The sequence below is a fragment of the Ictalurus punctatus genome, chromosome 2, assembly GCF_001660625.3.
Source record: "Ictalurus punctatus breed USDA103 chromosome 2, Coco_2.0, whole genome shotgun sequence".
Classification (NCBI taxonomy): Eukaryota; Metazoa; Chordata; class Actinopteri; order Siluriformes; family Ictaluridae; genus Ictalurus; species Ictalurus punctatus.
Genome location: NC_030417.2, coordinates 30,337,147 through 30,355,607, shown reverse-complemented (window position 1 = coordinate 30,355,607; position 18,461 = coordinate 30,337,147). Strand labels below are relative to the sequence as shown.

The 18,461-nt window shown below is 39.5% G+C and overlaps 2 protein-coding genes across 3 annotated transcripts in view; one reads left to right on the top strand and one right to left on the bottom strand.

Moving 5' to 3' along the window:
• The window catches only part of cbx6b (chromobox homolog 6b), a 30,791-nt gene extending 17,516 nt beyond the window's left edge, over window positions 1-13,275 (bottom strand). The window contains exons 1-5 of the mRNA XM_053677046.1: window positions 13,070-13,275; window positions 12,290-12,333; window positions 12,143-12,208; window positions 7,547-7,613; window positions 6,219-7,454 (exon numbers count right to left, since the gene is read on the bottom strand). Coding sequence (XP_053533021.1) covers window positions 6,219-7,454; window positions 7,547-7,613; window positions 12,143-12,208; window positions 12,290-12,333; window positions 13,070-13,138 — 1,482 coding nt within the window. The 5' untranslated portion in view covers window positions 13,139-13,275. The remainder of the gene's footprint in view (window positions 1-6,218; window positions 7,455-7,546; window positions 7,614-12,142; window positions 12,209-12,289; window positions 12,334-13,069) is intronic.
• A 3,977-nt stretch (window positions 13,276-17,252) lies between these two features.
• The window catches only part of baiap2l2a (BAR/IMD domain containing adaptor protein 2 like 2a), a 12,470-nt gene continuing 11,261 nt past the window's right edge, over window positions 17,253-18,461 (top strand). The window contains exons 1-2 of one of the 2 annotated variants that reach the window (XM_017457012.3): window positions 17,253-17,491; window positions 18,432-18,461. The exon at window positions 18,432-18,461 is cut by the window's right edge and continues 46 nt beyond it. In XM_017457012.3, the coding sequence (XP_017312501.1) occupies window positions 17,438-17,491; window positions 18,432-18,461 (84 nt within the window). In that variant the 5' untranslated portion in view covers window positions 17,253-17,437. The remainder of the gene's footprint in view (window positions 17,492-18,431) is intronic. The other variant, XM_017457008.3, reaches the window with a different exon arrangement.

The window sequence follows — 18,461 nt, the reverse complement described above, 5'->3', positions numbered from 1 at the left end:
AAGACACGCGGCTCTGAGCAAAGAGTTGGGTGCAAATTCACCTGAGAGACTACAGTGTACACACTTGTAGCTTTGTAGGTGCTGATATGTGCAGTTTGCTGTGCAAGACAGTACAGATATTAAACTGTAGAAAGAAAACAAATCTGCTAAATTAACCCTCTCTACATTTTTGTACTGGCTATAGATATAGCGGTTTCCCATGGGTATTCTGTAGTGTTGGGTCCAAGTCCACCTTTGTCGAGTTCGAGTCGAGACCAAGTCCTTAACCAATCGAGTCCAAAAGGGGCTGAGCTGGACTTAAGTCCGAGTTGAGTGCAGAAAGTAATTCAATTGAAAACACTGAACTGTTAAATTAATATTTTAACCTTCACAAACTGATGGAAACATAAACGTAACAAAAAATCCCACTATTACATTTTGCCACTGCCACTTAATTTTTATTTCATGTCAGCAGCACCTCAACTAGTTTCCTATTAAAAAATGGTTTAAAAGGACAAAAATAGATATAGAGGTATATGTAGAACTTTCATTAAATTACAAGTGTATGAAAATACAAATGAACCTGTTTTATTATATCACACTATATTGTGTCCTCCAGGGTTTCAATGATTTGATGCATCTCCCCCACAGTTATATAGTCTGAGAGAGAGAGAGAGAGAGAGAGAGGAGAGAGTACAGAGTAGAGCAGCATGTCATAACATCAAGCTTCATGCTTTATTACTGCTTTTAATCTGTCTATGAATGACAACAAACTCATTTCTGTACACAGCTCTGTTCTTGTACCTTTTTTCATTTTAATTCCTAAAATAAAAATATATAAAAAAAACCCTATCAGCAGGGGTTATGATATTTACTACATTAAGAAGTACATTTCAGATTTTATGTGAAACTCAAGACTGGAATCAGCAAATGCTAATGTTTAGGGGTGGATGATATGACTACACACTAACCTCACAAGAACGATACGTTTTCTCAGCGTAGTTTATTTTTGACCCCCTATGAAGCAAGGCTACACTTCAGCATAGTTTATTTTTGACCCCCTATGAAGCAGGGCTACACTTCAGTGTAGTTTATATTTGACCTCCAAGTGCACCCTGTCCAGGGTGTACCCCGGCTTGTGCTCGATGCTTCCTGGGATAGGCTCCAGGTTTCCCCGTGACCCTGAAGAAATGACAAGCGGTATAGAAGATGGATGGATGAAGCAGGGCTACACGTCAGCGTAGTATATTTTTGACCTACTATGAAGCAGTGTTACACTTTAGTGTAGTGTGAGGTGAAATGCGTTTTGGTCTAGCTAGCAGTCACTCTCTCGCTCTTGTCACTCGGGCTGTGTCCATAACCGCATACTTACCTACTATATAGTAGACAAAATACATGTATCTCGTCTACTATATAGTTGGTAAGTGTGTGGTTTTGGATGGCACCTCTCTCTCAAAAATTTTTATCTTTCTTTCCATGTTGCACATGACGTGGACTCGACTGTACACTAAAAAATTAACCGAGTCCAGGATCGGGATCGAGTACCCAACTCTAGTATTCTGCTTGCATTATTACGAGTTTTATTTAATCTTTCTTAGGCCATATTTTTTTATTATTATTATTTCCTGTCAATATATCATTCCAGATTAATAATTAAATAAATAACGCCCCTTAACTGGTTTGCCATATTCCCCAATGTTACCCAGGTGTGTTCTGTTAGATTGATTGTTTAAACAAGAAATAGTTTTGAACATCTACTCTTGGTTTTAGCCTTCAGTTTCACCTGTGAAGACTGCGTTTGCTGTTAAAAAGGTTAAGCCAACACGAAGATCAGAGAGCTGTCTATGGGAGAAAAGCAAACCATTTTGAAGCTGAAAAAGAGGGAAAAATCAATCATGAGCATTGCAGAAGCACTGGACATAAAAGTCTACAATTTGGAGTGTCCTGAAAAAGAAAGAAACCAGCGGTGTACTGAGCAACAGACGCTGAATGGGTTGGCCAAGGAAAACAACAACTGATGACAAACATTGTAAGAGCTGTGAAGAAAAACCCCAAAACAAGGGGTCAATGACATAACCAACAATCTCCACAGGGCAGGGGTGAAAGTATCATAATCCACCGTTTGAAGAAGACTTGGAGAGCAGAAATATAGAGGCTATACCACAAAATACAAACCACTCATCAGCAGTAAGATTTGGAAAGCCAGATTGGAATTCACAAGGAAATACAGAGATGAGCCACAAAGGTTCTGGAACAAAGATTAATCTCTACCAAAGTGATGAAAAAGGCAAAGTGTGGACAAAGAAAGGATCTGCTATTGATAAAAAACATACAAGCTCAGAAAGAAACATGGGGGAGGTAGTGTCATGGCTTGGGCTTGTATGGTTGCTTCTGGAACAGGCTCACTAAACTTTATTGATGATGTAACTCATGAAGGTAGCAGAAGAATAAATTAGGATGTTTACAGGAACATTTTGTCTGCCAACTTACAGAGGAAAAGCACCCAAATTAATCAGCAGGAACTTTATCATGCTGCAAGATAATGAACCAAAACACACTGCCAACTCAACAAAGGACTTAATCAAGGGGAAAAAGTAGAAGGTTTTAGACTGGCCAAGTCAATCACCAGACCTTAACCCAAATGAGCATGCATTTCACCTCCTGAAGAGGAGACTGAAGGGAGAAACCCCACTGAAACTTTGTGGTGCAAACAGTTGCTCTGCTTTGCATCACACCGTATCATAACACTGCCTTACTTATATGCCAGACACATATTAAAATAAAAACCAGAGTAGTTGACTTGTGTTTCAGTGTGACTGTGGAATCTTTATTCTAGTTTTGTCAGTTTAACTGCTTACACTGTTGAGGTGAAGAGTAGGGGAAGTTTTAAAAGCATCATCACCACACAACTCATTTGTTTGCAAAAACCACAATCAAGCATTTATTTAAACTTTTTTTTTCAAGCTATCCTACTTCAGAGCAGTACAAAAATCCATGTTCTTTTTGCCAATTTAAAAAACCTATACAGAATACACAATCAAAATAACATAACTTTTTTTTTTATCAGTTTAAAAACAAATAACCTTTTAAATTATTATATAAAAATTCTTCATGATTCAACAACACCAAAAAAACAAACAAACAAACAAACAAAAAACCACAATTTATCATGAGTGTTAATCCAAACTCAATACATAGTTCAATATTTAAAGGCTTTCCATGATTACATTAGCAGAAAGAACACCAAGACCTACAGCCAGAAACTGATTGAAAACGTGTATAATTCCATCAGCGTTAATACTGCAGCACTATAAATAGATAAGGCAGAATCTCTTTCTCTCCATGCCTTCATTCAAATCACTCACAAAAAGATGTTGAGCAAAATGTGTAGTTCAAACAGAAATCAGAGTCATGCTGCTTCATAAAAGAGCTCCATGTCAAAAAAAAGAAAAAAAAAAAGAAAAAGTCTTTACATTACATCAGAGCGTGTGATCTACAGAGTATGAGTGTGTCTAATTAAACTCCCATTAAAACATAATGGACATGAACCTGCAGATCATTAATGTCTTAGAGCTCAGGTTCCCAACTTCGGACCTGGAGAAGTACATTTGAGTGTTTTCCCTGTTCTAGCCGAACTAGCTGAAGCTTGTTAGTGTGTTAGAGCAGGGAAAACGCAAAAATGTGCAGCACAAGGTCAGGAAACTGTGTCTTAGAGAAACCTTCTGGTATCATGAGAAACCATTACAATAAAATAAAGAAGTAAACATTTTAACACATTTATATCACTATCACTATAGGCACATACTTGGATCAAATAAATAAAAAGTACAAATGTACTAGATCAAATGGAAACGTAATAATAATGTAATCAGTTCACATGTTCTAAGTTTCAAATCATTTTCTGTCCGTATTATTGTAAAAAGGTTTGATGGGTGGTTTGTATAGCCTTCCGATTCATGCAGAATTCATGCCAAATAAATGATTCGGCATCACAATAATTCAAACATCGCTAAATGTTTGTGCCAGGCCCAAGCCTGAAGCAGCAAATTATTCGTATTGCAAAAGAGCCATGCTTCTCTGACAGTTTACATAGACGTCAATTTTAACAGCATAGTTTCTTTTTATATATATATATATATATATATATATATATATATATATATATATATATATATATATATATATATATAAACAAGACAAAATCACTCACTGAATTCAGTTTTAGACAGTGCCATTTCAGCATTATTCTAAGATTATGTGTTCTGTCAGATTATACAATGAACAGAATACAGAGCAGTGATTAAAGAAAATGACTATGTTCTGCTTCTGTTAACAGTCAGCGTGAACCAAGCTTGCGCAGAATGGGAACAAAAACCAGACAACTTCCTCAAACTGATCTTAAGGTAATAGAGATATTTATATTTTTTCTATATTAGCATGTTTCGTTTACGTTTCATTAATACGAGTTTTGTGTAATCCTCCTATTGGTGGCTTTTAGAAGAGCATAGTAGCAGTGGTCACACTCTGAGATCTTAATCAAGAGGCATAACTTTGTCTGTCTTTGGTCGCAATGGCACCAAGTCTGTCCATATTTAATTCTTCGCCGCTACTGTACTCTCCTTCTTGCTACAAGTCTCTGCTTTGTGTTCAAGAACCCGCTGTCTAGCTGGGCGCTTAGCTGGAGCTTGCTTTTAATTACAACCTAACTGGAGGCTAAGAAAATTATATCAGCATGGGAAGGAGATCAAAGACGGCACTTCCTTTACAACTGCCACATGGCGGCCAGCGATGCGCGTCTAGTCTGCCATCAACATCCAGTAAACCTTACTGGATTATCCCCAAAGGCTTACCCAAAGAAAAAAATAATTACATGGGTAACTCCAGTGCTGGTAATGTGACTTAATGGCACAAGGTAGGAAAGAACCATATCCTGAGAGCACGCTGTGTAAATTTATCAGATCGTCTTTTCACCAACATTTGATCTCCAAGTCTAAATTGTAGAGCATTTACCATTGCTTTACCAGGAAGGTGAAGAAGGATAACGAGAACAATAAAGAGTGCTATCAGATAAGCTTCTTCTTCTAATATATGTATATATATATATATATATATATATATATATATATACACACACACACATATATATAAAGATTCAACATTATGCAAAGTTGTAAGCTAAACGAAACAAATGTTTAAATTACAACCAGATCTTCTAGATGAATTCGTACGCATCATGTTCTCTGCAATATGTGGCTTTTTCTCCCCAGAGAAACATTCTTCTGAATACGTGTCCCAGCTGTAGACCTCTAAACACTGAACTATTAACTGCAGGCTGTGATGGAAATAACATAAAATAAAATAAAATAATAAAACTCAATAAACGACTGAGATAAGACCATTATTATTACACAGTCATAAAAGTGTTGGGTGCTTTCAGGCAGTTAATCATTACACCAGACTCTTCAGTTGGCCAAAAATATTCAAATAACTGAGTGTATATCCTCACACACTGCACACAATGTGATGATAAAGGCCAGGAAAAACAAATGAAGAAAGATCACAGCAGGCGCAGCATGAGAAATGAATTTGTCTGCCTCAGGCTAAAGATGTCGCAGATGTTCAATGAGGGATCAACATTAATCTTCACCTGGAATAGGGTGAAGAGCCGGTCAGGTTAAGGCCCTCTATTCAGCTTCAAAATGTAGCTTATATTCAGCATCTGTGTTTACCGAGACAGCGCAATCAGGGTGAGATTGGATCCTACATTTGTCTAAAACATGATGGGGCCAGAAACCACAACAATCATTCTTTTATATTTTTTTCTTCTCAATTTCTACAAGCCAATATTATGGCACAATACTCTAAGAAAATCTCCTTTCAAACTCACTGTCAAGCTTCACAGATGCTTTTTTCTGATAAAATCCTTTTGGGGGGATTTAATTTAAGTGCACTGACTGGTCAAAGTGCAAAATTAACACTGCAGCATTCTGAAAAGTGAAGTTATTATGTCACAAAATATAAGAGCCAATCATGTTTCAATATGCAAATAGAGGCGCAGTCTGTCGGGGAGAATCAGTGGGCGAATGTAGGGTTTGGGACATTTCTGATCTGCATATACTTATAATAAGTAATGTGAAATTCATTTCCAAACATCTTCACTGTAAAAGGCAGTATGTGTGGCATCGGAGTTCAAAGAGAATTCTTTTTTTTTTTGGCTGTCACAGTTAAGGGTTTGTCTTTTTTGAAGAAGGTAAATTATTGGCACAGCAGGGAGAAGAGGCCACTGCCGGTAGTCCAGGAGGGTGGCAAAACTCTTTAATAGTGACAGTAAGGAGGTTGGTTGTAACGTCCGTAATGACCACATTGGCACACTGTGCAGCCATCTCCGGATGCCAATCCAGATCCTGGTCTTCCTCCGAGGCCTCTTCGGATATAGGAATTTCAGGAACTTTGGGCTGCCGGCGGCCACGAAAGTGCTGCCGCTGTCTGGCTCTCCTATCAGTTCCATGAGGCACAGAGAGATCCAGGATATGCTCATTCTCTTCAGATGAGGATGATAATGATGAGGAAGAGGAGGAGGAAGAGAACATGGGGGAGGAAGGCATGGCTGACTGAGTCAATTTGGCTTTCGAGTCTGTTAGCTGAGGACTGGATTTGGCAGCATGTGAAATTTGAGAGTTGGCCTCACCTGATTGGGGTAACTGGTTGGGGTGGAATTGTGGTGGAAGTGGGGGATGAGGTTCACTGTCCGAGACTTCTGAGCTCGAAGCAGATCGAGGTGGCTCGACAAGCGCTTCAGGCACAGCTGAATTCTTTACTTTTGAACTTTGAGAGGAAGATGGCGATGGATTCGTACCTGGTTTGTGACCACTTTGTTCTGCCTTCGGCTTTTCCTCAGAGGGGTCCATCGGATAAGCCTCAATTGGCTTTCTAAAAACTGAAAATCCAGCTCCACCCATGGGCTGCTGCAGGCATCTAAAAGATACATCTCCAAACCTCCTGCTCTTCCCGATCACTCTGTTCCGAGAGGGAACTTTCTGGCGCCCAAGATGAGACTGATGGCTGGAATTTTGTGTCCTTTTGTTATTGGCTGGCCCAGTCTTGTCCATCACTTTTAGATTCAAGATCACCCGTCCCTTTTTGACCTCACGAGGTTTGACCTTCCGGTTAAGGATGCGGACTGTCTCGCAGAAGGGACTGACTGTAGGACGGGACGAGAAGGGACCAGAAGAACCGATTGGAGGAGCTAAAGGGTCAGGACGGGGCAAAGGCCGTCGTGCCATCCGATGACATCGGTGGATGTCTTTCTTCAATTTGGGCTGGGCCGCACCGGACTGCAGCTTAGCATTCGAAGGGCCACTGGGATGGTACGAGGATGCAGGTGGAGGCGGAGGCGGAGGTTTGGAGGACGGCTGGGGCCGACTAGGTTTAAACTCAAGGACTCTGGGTGAGCTCTCAGCAGCCTGTGCTCGTGACTAAGGAGAAGGATAAAGAAGGTGAATGGGGTATATTTTCACAACAGGTAAAATGAATCAGATTGTAACACGAATAAGATACATTTACCAACCTTCAAAAGGAGTGTTTTAGGCTTGGGACCTCTCTTTTTTGGTCCATAAAGTTCTTGCTCTCTCTCTCTGGAGAGAAAAATAAAAATGAGGGGAACACTTCATAAATCTCAAATAAGAAACAGTCATCGAGTGCATTGTGGAATCACAGATTTTAATATATTTTTTCCTTATCTCTCTTTAGATATAAGAACTTCAGGGTTGTATATATAAAAAGCACATAATGTGTAAGTTTATATGGTATACACTATGACTGTAGCTTAAAACGTAATCATGTCATAACTACATAATAGCATTATTATTTATTAACTGATTTCTAATCTTCAATGTCTGTCCAAACCACTAAGAAGAGCCTCTCATCTACAAGATTATTTTACTATGAATCAAGTTTCTAGCCTTTACACAACACTGAAACTACTTTGTCAGTCGCCAATGATTTACTTCTTCCTGATGACACTGGTGCCATCAACATTCTTATTCTGTCAGATCTACTGTAGCCTTTAATGACATCTGTTAGATTCTGCCGTCCAGCATTTCTTCTGCAGTTCCAGTATGGCTATTGTTTGGTTTACAATTAATCTCTCTGATCGATTCCAATTTATAACCTTTTTTGGACATTAATTAATTACTGCCCTCACACAAGGTGTCCCTCAAAGACCAGTCCTTGGTCCTCTGTTTCACCATATACAGTTTCCTTTGGCCAGGGAAAATTCAGCAACATGGTTTTATCTCCCAGGACTAGGTTCACCACAGCTGTCTCTCTCACCTCATTAACCATCTAAAACTTTCAATGGAGATCAGCTTTCTTAAATCAAATCTTGACAAAACAGAAATTTCACTTGAAACGGAATTTTCAGTTGGGTATAGATGTTATGAGCTGACAATTCTTTTGAACCTATATTATTCAGACTTTCATAATCTTACCACTTAGATCACTGTAATTCCCCCTTCATTAGCATTTCTGATAAAACTCCAGATGGAAAACTCTATATATTTACACAAACCTTGGTACACATTATAGCCAATACTCAAACAGTTACACTAGCTACCATTTCAGTTATCAAGCAACACAGCCTTGCCCCATCTCCATTTCCTCCCCTAACCCTACACACCAACTCACAATCTCAGGTCTACCAATACCGGTCTACCGGAGGTGCCAGAGTGGGGGACTGTAGCACAGTTCTTAGGTGGCACAAGTTGGCTGTTTGATTCCTTCCTGTAATAATCTTTCATACCGTTATCCTCTGACTCATACAGACCACTTCAAAACACTCAGAGAGCACATGCATCTCTGTTCACAACAGACACCAGAGATCATGGTTAGCGATGACAACTTCCCCCAATTCACTTTCCTCTACACGATGATTCTGCACTTTCACACACCACAAATGTTGCCAGGCGATGGCAGATTAATGGCACCAGCATCAAGTGTGTGTATGCTGAGAAGAACTGCATAATACAGCTAAGTTTTTATATACCGAGACTAAAGACATTCAAACTCATTTTTTTCACAACTCCAGACATTCCCATGTAGTTAATTAAAAGTATCTAATTTATATCCATAAGAGGTCATTTCAAAATAATAGCTAAGAGACGGACTTATTTCAACTTTTACTTACTAATTTAGATTTTAAATTAGGGCGGCTGTGGTTCAGGTGGTAGAGCAGGTTGTCCACTAATCGTAGGGTTGGCGGTTCGATTCCCGGCCCACATGACTCCACATACCGAAGTGTCCTTGGGCAAGACACTGAACCCCAAGTTGCTCCCGATGGCAAGCTAGCACCTTGCATGGCAGCTCTGCAACCATTGGTTTGCGTGTGTGAATGGATGAATGAGACACAGTGTAAAGTGCTTTGGATAAAAGCACTATATAAGTGCAGACCATTTACCATAGATTTTCAGTGGGTCAAACTTTTACATACACTTTGTTAGCATTTGGTGGCATTGACTTTTAATTGCTTAACTCAAATCATATGCTTGAGGTGGCCTTCCACAAGCATCTCACAATACTTTCCTGGAGTTTTTGCCCATTTCTCCTGATAGAACTGGTGTTATTCAGCTCCCTTGCTCAGATATGCTTTTTCAGTTCAGTCCACAAATTTTTCTATGGGATTCAGGTCAATGTTTTGTTATGGCCATGCCTTCCTTTTGTTATCCTTAAGCCATTTCGTTACAACTTGGGAAGTCAGGATCATCATGCTGCTGGAAGACCCAGTTGCAACCAAGTTTTAAGGTTCTGGCTAATGTCATGATATGTTGCATCAGTAGATAAGATATTTCTCCTTCCTCATGATGCCATCTATTTTCTGACAGGCACCAGTCCCTTTTCCTGCTAAACACCTCCACAATACGGTACTGCCACCCCCATACTTCACAGGTGGGATAGTGTTCTTAGGATTAAAAGCCTGAACCTAAATCCTCCATACAGTGCACTGATCACTATGATCAGACAGTTCAATTTTTGTTTCATCTGACGACAGAACACTTATCCAACATGCTAGTGATCACCTGCAAACTTCAGTCTGGATTTTTTTATGCCAGTCTTTCGGGCCATGGCAATGTAGGACTCAGTTAAAGGTGGATGTACAAATTTGGTACATGATACCTGCAACTCCTTCACCAGCTCTTTTGTAGCTCAGTTGAAACATTCGAACCAAATTTCTTTCATCACTAGAAGTTCATTTGTGCCTTATTCCTGAACAACGTTGTGTCCGTGTGGTCCCAAGATGATGATATTTGCATACGGTTGTTAAAACATATGCTTGTGGTACCGTCACTTGTTCGGAAATTGCTCCTAAGGAGGAACTGGCATTGAAGAGTAAATACTAAAGTTGTGTCCCAAATGACGTACTATAGACTTAAACAATGCATTATGTACTCTACTGTCTAGTGTACGGATTTTAAAAGGGTAATATCATCTGAAACGGAAAGCAAGCGTGTTTTACTAACCGGAAGTATAAGCCGCTTCCCAGTCGGTGGTGCATGATGTCAAACTCATGTAGTACAACACCGCTAGCTTTAGCAGAACACCCAGAGTCAACGAAAATACATTTCTTGTTTACTGTTTATGTCAATGTTACCTTTTATGCCAAACATAACCTCAGTCACCATCAGACGGAGGAGTAATCATCAAGTGACAGCGGAAAAAAAAAGTCTACGACCTCCAAATCCTCTTAGGCATGGGAGCATTTTATATTAAATACCACTAAGAAGATTGTAACCTGTAAACTTTGCAAAGCGAAGCTTCTATAGCACGGAAGCACGAAAGTGATGCACAAGAACAAACTTATGTTTATATCCAAAATGCTCCACTTTTCAAGGGCTTGGGGAAACTGGTACAAGTTGCTTAAAAGGTTTAGTTTAATTCCAGTTTATTGTCATTATATGCAGTATTTGCGCACTTTCAGTGTAAATTCTGTTGTTTATTATAACGAAAGTGAAGTAACGAGGCCTCACTTGCGACGTAGACGCGGCGATAAACAGTGGGTTACGATCAAATAAACATAAGTAAAACAAGATGCCTAAAGGCAGTGTGTAACAGACCACAATGTGCAGTGAAAGTGAGATTTTATTATCATTATAGGACTGTAGTTTAACCATCAGTGCTTTTTTGTGTATCCATAGAAATATTGAATAAATACTTATATATAATTAGTGTATATACATCAACTAATTCAACAAACAGTTGTGTTAATGTAAAATTTTAGCTTTTTAAAAAGTTTTATATAAGTGTTTATATTTGCAACACTCAGTTTGTGGATTTTATTTTAAACAAAAATAATATTTTAATAGAAATAATAATCGGCCGATTCGATTAAGAAAATAATCGCTAGTTGCAGCCCTATTATCAATTAATTTGCATATACTATAATCGCATAGTATGTTATATATATATATAAATATATATATATATATATATAAATATATATATATATATATATATATATATATATATATATATATATATATATATATATAATATACTATAATTGCATTCAAAGTAGGATATTTTCCCCTATTGCGTAGCCATACTGATAAACAAATGAAATGTCTATAAATATCCACAAAAAAAAAGCAGTCTTTATGCATGAATGTATTTATCTTTTGTCATTTTTTAACTTTCGGTATATTTATACTTTCTACAGGGGATGCACTGAGCTCATGTTTTTATTATCAATATTAAATACTGACAGTAAATCTCTGACGATCAACCACATATCGATCCTCACGGCAAACAAGCCGACTCTCTGTCGCGAAGTTATGCGAAGCATCACAGGTGTGACGATACAATTCAGCTCTTTGTTTACATGAAAGATCCGTGTTGTGTCACTCAACGCAACATGCACAGTGCGTATTAACAACAAACACATCCCCGGATCAGGTCTCGTCAAATCTGATCCGATAGCGATCTGCTGATTAGCCTGAAACTAACAAACAATCTCTCCCAGATCAGTGCAACCCAAACTTAAAACATGAACACGTAGAACGTGAGCGGTTAATATTATCACACCAGTCGTTCCTATGCATGTTATATTCGGATTAAAAGTATACGCTTTCTACATGCAGGTTTAACAGAGAAGTCTGAGAATCAAACTCACTTTTGTTCAAAAGCTGCTACGAGGCGGTCATCGAGGATGTTCTCCTCTGGTTCCCAAGTGCTGTACCTACAAACACGCAACAGAAGCAGTTATTATATAACACTCGCTCATGAATAACTGGATAATAACATTGACATTAACACTTACTTTATAGCCCAGCCTTTCCATTTGACCAAGTACTCCATGCGTCCCTGGAATGAAAACAAAAGCACATGGGGGAATATGACTATACAGATCTCCAGTACATCACTTACTTACATCTGAGCCAAGACCAGCAGCAACAACAACAACAACAAAGATTATATAGATATTATAATATTTTGAAAGCAGACCAGAGTGTTGAGAGCTATTACAGTTCACCAAAAAGGTTTAAACCCTGCCATGGTTTTTTTTTTTTTTTTTTTTTTTTTGCAGGTCTTTTCCAACAAAGGGCTCATAAAAGGGGCTGATCGATTTACAAGATATCTGAGTTAAGGTTATTCTTTTGCTCCAAATTAGCCATGGCCCTGTCCTGAGCACAGGCAGACTGCTCTTTGTCAAAATTAGCAAGTCGGGCAGACACAAAACAGCTGTCTCCGTCTTCCAGGCTAACGGTAGCCACACGGGCACACAACTAGCCTTCTGGCTAACGCTTTCTGCATCACAACACATTGTAGAAATAACACAACAGGAGCAATGCAAACTGCAGAGAAAGCACCAGGAGTAGACGTTTCATCAAGTTTCTTTTATTCGCCCTAAACAGACACAAAACTCAGCATATCCCTGCTTTTCATGAAACGCAACTGAAACACGGTATTGTCACTGAAATGAATTCACTCAGTGTGTGTGTGTGTGTATGAGAGAGAGAGAGAGAGAGAGAGAGAGAGAGAGAGAGAGCAAAGTTTAATCGCAGGCCGCAAAACGCCCCGAAACCGAAAACACGCTAACCTTGCGGACGCGCCGCTTCAGAATGGCCTCGGCGGCAAACACGCGGTCCCCCGACGCTGAAAGCTCCATAGTTTGTGACAGGAGGCGACGCTTTGCCCGCTGAGGAGACGGAAAGGAGCCCCGCTGTGATCGGGGAAAACAGACGCAGACAGCCGCGCGCAGCCCGACCAGTGACTGTGAGCCGACGAGGTCACGTGACTCTGAGTAGGGGAATGCTGCAGCTAGGAGACAGCAGTAGGCGGAGCATAAGGCGGGGTAACTGTCAATCATATCTGCACTCAACCAATCGTCTTTAGCTATGCTTAATTGAGGCGTACTGGGCTGTACGCATGTGAAAGATTCATTAAGAGGGGAATTCGGTTATAGTATAGTTTTTGAATGTCCACATTGTCTATGCATTTTATGTCTATGCCATTATTAAAACCCTGACACGTGATACATTTCAGAAATTCTCAAGGCTTTGACTATCAACATTATGAAAGGAAAATGTTTATATTATATTTCAAAGAAGCCTGACTGAAACCTTCTTTTTTTGGGGCAATTTCTTCAAAATGATTACATTATCCATCCATCCATTTTCTGTACTGTTTATCCTACACACAGGGTTGTGGGAAACCTGGAGTCTATCCCAGGGGACACCTTATCACTCAGGACACACCCTGAACGGTGTTCCAACCCCACTGGAGGGCGCTATCGCATTCACACACAATGGACAATTTAGACTCAGCTGACAAAAAAATGTCCCCAAGACATCCCCTAAATGGCCTCTAGGAACGTCCCCTGAATGTACATGTGTAGGGTCCCCTTGACGTTCTATGGACGTTGAAGGAGACATTCACAGGACATCCAGCAAACATTCGGGAAGCTTAGGGGACTTTCGCTGAAATGGACACATTCAGTAATGTTATGCTTCACGTTATGACTCTGACGTCCTCAAAACTTCCGCCAGCGAACGTTATAAACTGGACCAAATGCGGACCTAAGTGGACGTTCTTGACGTCTGGGGGACGTCCCCTGTTTGCTGGGGAGATACCAATCAGCCTTCAAGGCTGATTGGACTTGGGGAGGAAACTGGAGTACCTGGAGGAAACCCCCAAAGTATGGGGAGAATATTCAAACTCTGTGCATGCAGGGCGGAGGCAGGAATTGAGCCCCCTCCCCTGGAGGTGAGAGGCAAACGTGCTAACCACTAAGCCACCATGCCCCCCATGATTAGATTATAAACATTACAAACATAATCTAACTATATGTGTATTGTGTTACAGTAGTACATTCTACGCATGTACAGTATGCATCATAAATATATGGAATATATCAGTCATAACAATTTTATAACCGTACAAACAAACAAATAAAACCAGCCCACGTTATGTCATTTTTTTCTACTTCAAATTTTTTAGGCTCAACTTCCTGTTTGATCCTGGCCACACCCTCTTATATGATGTCACATGAATTAAGACATGTTACTCCTGTCAAGCACTTCCACTGCATGAGTGAAGTAAGTTTTTAATTTCACTTAAAATAAATGCTGCTAAGTCAAACTGTACCCAATTTCCTGATGTCTGAATACACCCGGATTTACCTTATATTAATCTTTTACATCAGGGGTTTTCAACCTTTTTACAGTCGAGTATCCCAAGGACCCCTTGGCTATGCTTCACAGACCTCACTTTGAGAACCACACGAAGTATCTACTTCTACTGTATGGATGAATTATTTTCTCACATATATTCTTTCTTTATCACAATATCTGTAATAACAAATGTAGGATATTACATTAGTAATAAAATATGTAAGGAAAGTGTGTTTGTAATAATTTGTGTTGCATGATTTTTAAAATACATTTAGCAATGTAAACCAGTTTCCCTGCACCTGAAGTGTTAACATAAAGGGGACTATTTTAGCAGACGGATCCATGCAAATTAGGATAATCACTTGTTTAGATTCTACATTAGCATATTGTTTCTCTTCTTTTCAGTAATAATAGTAGTAATTAGTAGTATGTATAGTTGTGAATACCAAGATTTTTATAGTAAAGTCTTAGGCACATGCAAAGAAATGCTGTAAAGCAAAGATAAAGAAAAATAATTTAAAAAAACAAACAAAACTTTTCTACATAAAAATAATACTATGAAGAGCAATTAATAGTAATAAACTAAAACAAAAAGAAAAAAAAAATCAGTTGTCTCAGGTATACAGTGCAATTTTATAAGGAAATTGGCTGGAGTTTTTTTGTTTACTGAGGATCTTGGAGAACTTGCCACAGATCTTCTGGAGACATTGAGTGTTGCACTTGCTTCTTTTTTTGCATGCAAAACCCAGCACACATCATTATGGTTTTTCATTATAGAGGTCTGTTACATAATGTGCTACCTTCTTTACTGTTAAAAAACATTTTAGATTTCCAAACATTCCAAACGTTTCTAACACAAAATGTAGGTTACAGAAAAATGTTTGCAAATCTAAAATATTTTTTTGTTGTTGTTATTGTACTGATTCAATACTGCAGAAATAATAAAATAAACATCTATAACAAAATAGGGTGCCTAAGACTTTTGCACAGTACTGTATTAAAATGATTTAAATCCAATCCCTGAAACAACTTCAAGAGGCTGAATTTTGTGGACTGAAGCATGAAATGAGCAGTGTAAATGCATACTTTGTAAAATGCTTTTTCAGTCTCTCCAGCTGAAATTGTGGAGATAAGGGTGGGACGTCAAGGGGTCTAGACTAAAAAGTCATATGAAGGAGGCACACAGAGACCACAGGGCCTAGAAGTATGTGGAAATTGGTTACTCTCCCTTCACTATTACACTGACATACAGACTGTAGGACTGACAACATTAAGGCAATCACGTTTATTTCACCTACTGTAATTACAGATTCTATAACACACACACAGGCATATTTTACAGGCGTTTTTATCTCCCCAAAACCCAACATCCTGCATCCCTTAATGACTACCTCCCAGTAGCACTCACTTCTATAGTGATGAAGTGCTTCGGAAAACTGGTCAGAACTTACGTCTGCTCCTCCCTCCCCAGCTGCCTCGACCCATTACAGTTTGCATACCGGTCCAACAGGTCCACAGATGATGCCATCAACCACACACTACACACTGCCCTCTCACACCTGGACCAGTCGAAAGGGAACCATTTGACAATGTTGTTTGTGGATTACTTCTCCACCTTTAACACCATTGTCCTCTCATACCTTTGCAGAAAGCTCCAGAACCTAGGCCTGAACTCCTCCAAATGCCACTGGATCCTAGATTTTATAACCGGACACCCACAGGTGGTCAGGATAAGAAATCACACCTCCTCCACTCTCACTCTCAGCACAGGAGCCCCTCAGGGCTGCACCCTCAGCCCCTTGCTGTACTCCCTATATACCAGTGACTGCAAGGCCAAACACTGCTCCAACAAGCTGGTGAAGTTTGCTGATGACCCAGTGGTGATAGGCCTCATCACAAACAACAACGAGAAGGCCTACCTAGAGGAAGTAGATGTCCTCTCCACATGGTGCCACAATAACAATCTATCATTTTACTACATTCTATTTTATCATGTGTGTATATTCTTAGTCGTTGTTGGTCTGTTGTTACTGCACAGTGGGACGAGTAAGTAAGGAAGAACATTTCACTACTGTCACGTAATGGAGGCACAGATGAAAGCAAGTGCAAGTATGGCAGTTTAATAAAACAACAACTCCAAAGGATCAGGCAGAAATCAATAAAAATAGACAGGCAGAGGTCAGGTAATCAGACAGACAGGTCGCAAACATGAACAAAGTCAAAAAGAGAATAAACAAACAGGGTATCAAGGCTTGGTAATGACACACACAAAAGGCAACTGAGCGTACACTTCGCAACACAATTGTGTGAACAGTCTCTGTGGATGGAATGTAATTGGTAGCAGGTGTGTCTAATTAGAACTCAGGAGATGGTGAACGTGGCCCTGTGTGTGTTTGGGAGTTGTAGTTGTCATTGCCATGTTTGTAGTTCATGGTGCATTCTGGGAAAAGGAGTCGCCGGTTTGCTGTGATATGACAACTACATTACATCACATGTATGTCATATGTATATGACAAATAAAGAACCTTGAACCTTGAACCAGCTTGGATGGGATGATCTTTCTGTTCCAGGTGGTTAAGTCCACACCCACACCTTGTCTGTCTTCCTCTGTTCAATAATTCACAGCCCAGTGTCAACATCTCTCTCTCTTTCACACACACACACACACACACACACAGTGCAGTTCACAAACGGCAGACGGTGGACGGCTATTTGTCTGAGTGGTCATTGCTTTCAGGACATTGTTTACTTGTTTGGTATTCACAATATACCAAAATATACAATAAAGCTGCAAGATGTCAGGGCTGAACAGTGACCAGCTCCATCGCTCCACATTGGGAGTCTACATGGTGAGTCTGAAAACTTCATGCCTTACTGTCCATACCCACGATTTGTATAATTAGTTACATATGCCTTCCTTCCTTGCTTATGAGACATTGTAATATCTTTTGCAGTGTTACTATTTAAAAATTGTTCCACAAATTGTAGCTGCAGTTTTTCACAGATCGGTGAACCTCTGCCCATGTTAACTTCTGAAAGACTCTGCCTCCCTAAGATACTCTTTTTAGACCCAATCATGTTACTGACATGTTACCAATTAACCTCCAGCTGTTTCTTTTTAAAAACATTTATTTTTCCAGCCTTTTGCTGCCCCGTCCCAACTTTTTTGAGACGTTTTGCGGCCATTAAATTCAAAATGACCTTATTTTGAATAACATACGGGTTTATTAGATTTGCAAATCATTACATTCTGTTTTTATTTACATTTTACACACCATCCCAACTTTTTTGAAATTGGGGTTGTACTTTTAGAACCTTTAGGATACTTTTAAAATTCTAAGATATATGTTAAAAGTAGACTTAAGAATACCACCCCAGCAACAAGAAAATTTACCATTTAGTGTAGGCCTCCAATAAGCAGGGTGTGTAATAGTGAGGATTTCTTTTTAAACTAGTTATACAAAAAATGCCTCTGACATGAACAACATTGTGATTTAGGGACTATAATAGAACAGGTGGATCCTGTGAGCTTTTGGTTGGCCTTTGATCTTCTGATCTACTGAAGTGTCCATTGTAATAGTGTCTGTTATTTGAAATGTTTCAAGCCAAGACAGCATGTACAGTACAGGTCTGGTTGACGTGTGTTGGCTACCCTTTTGTTCAACCCTAGATTAATTGGTGCAGCTGAAACCCCATTCAGACTTAGAGAAAACTGACCGTCAATCTCTCTCTCTCTCTCTCTCTCTCTCTCTCTCTCTCTCTCTCTCTCTCTCTCTCTCTCGCTCTCAGACTCTAATGGACCAGTTCAACCCCAGCCTG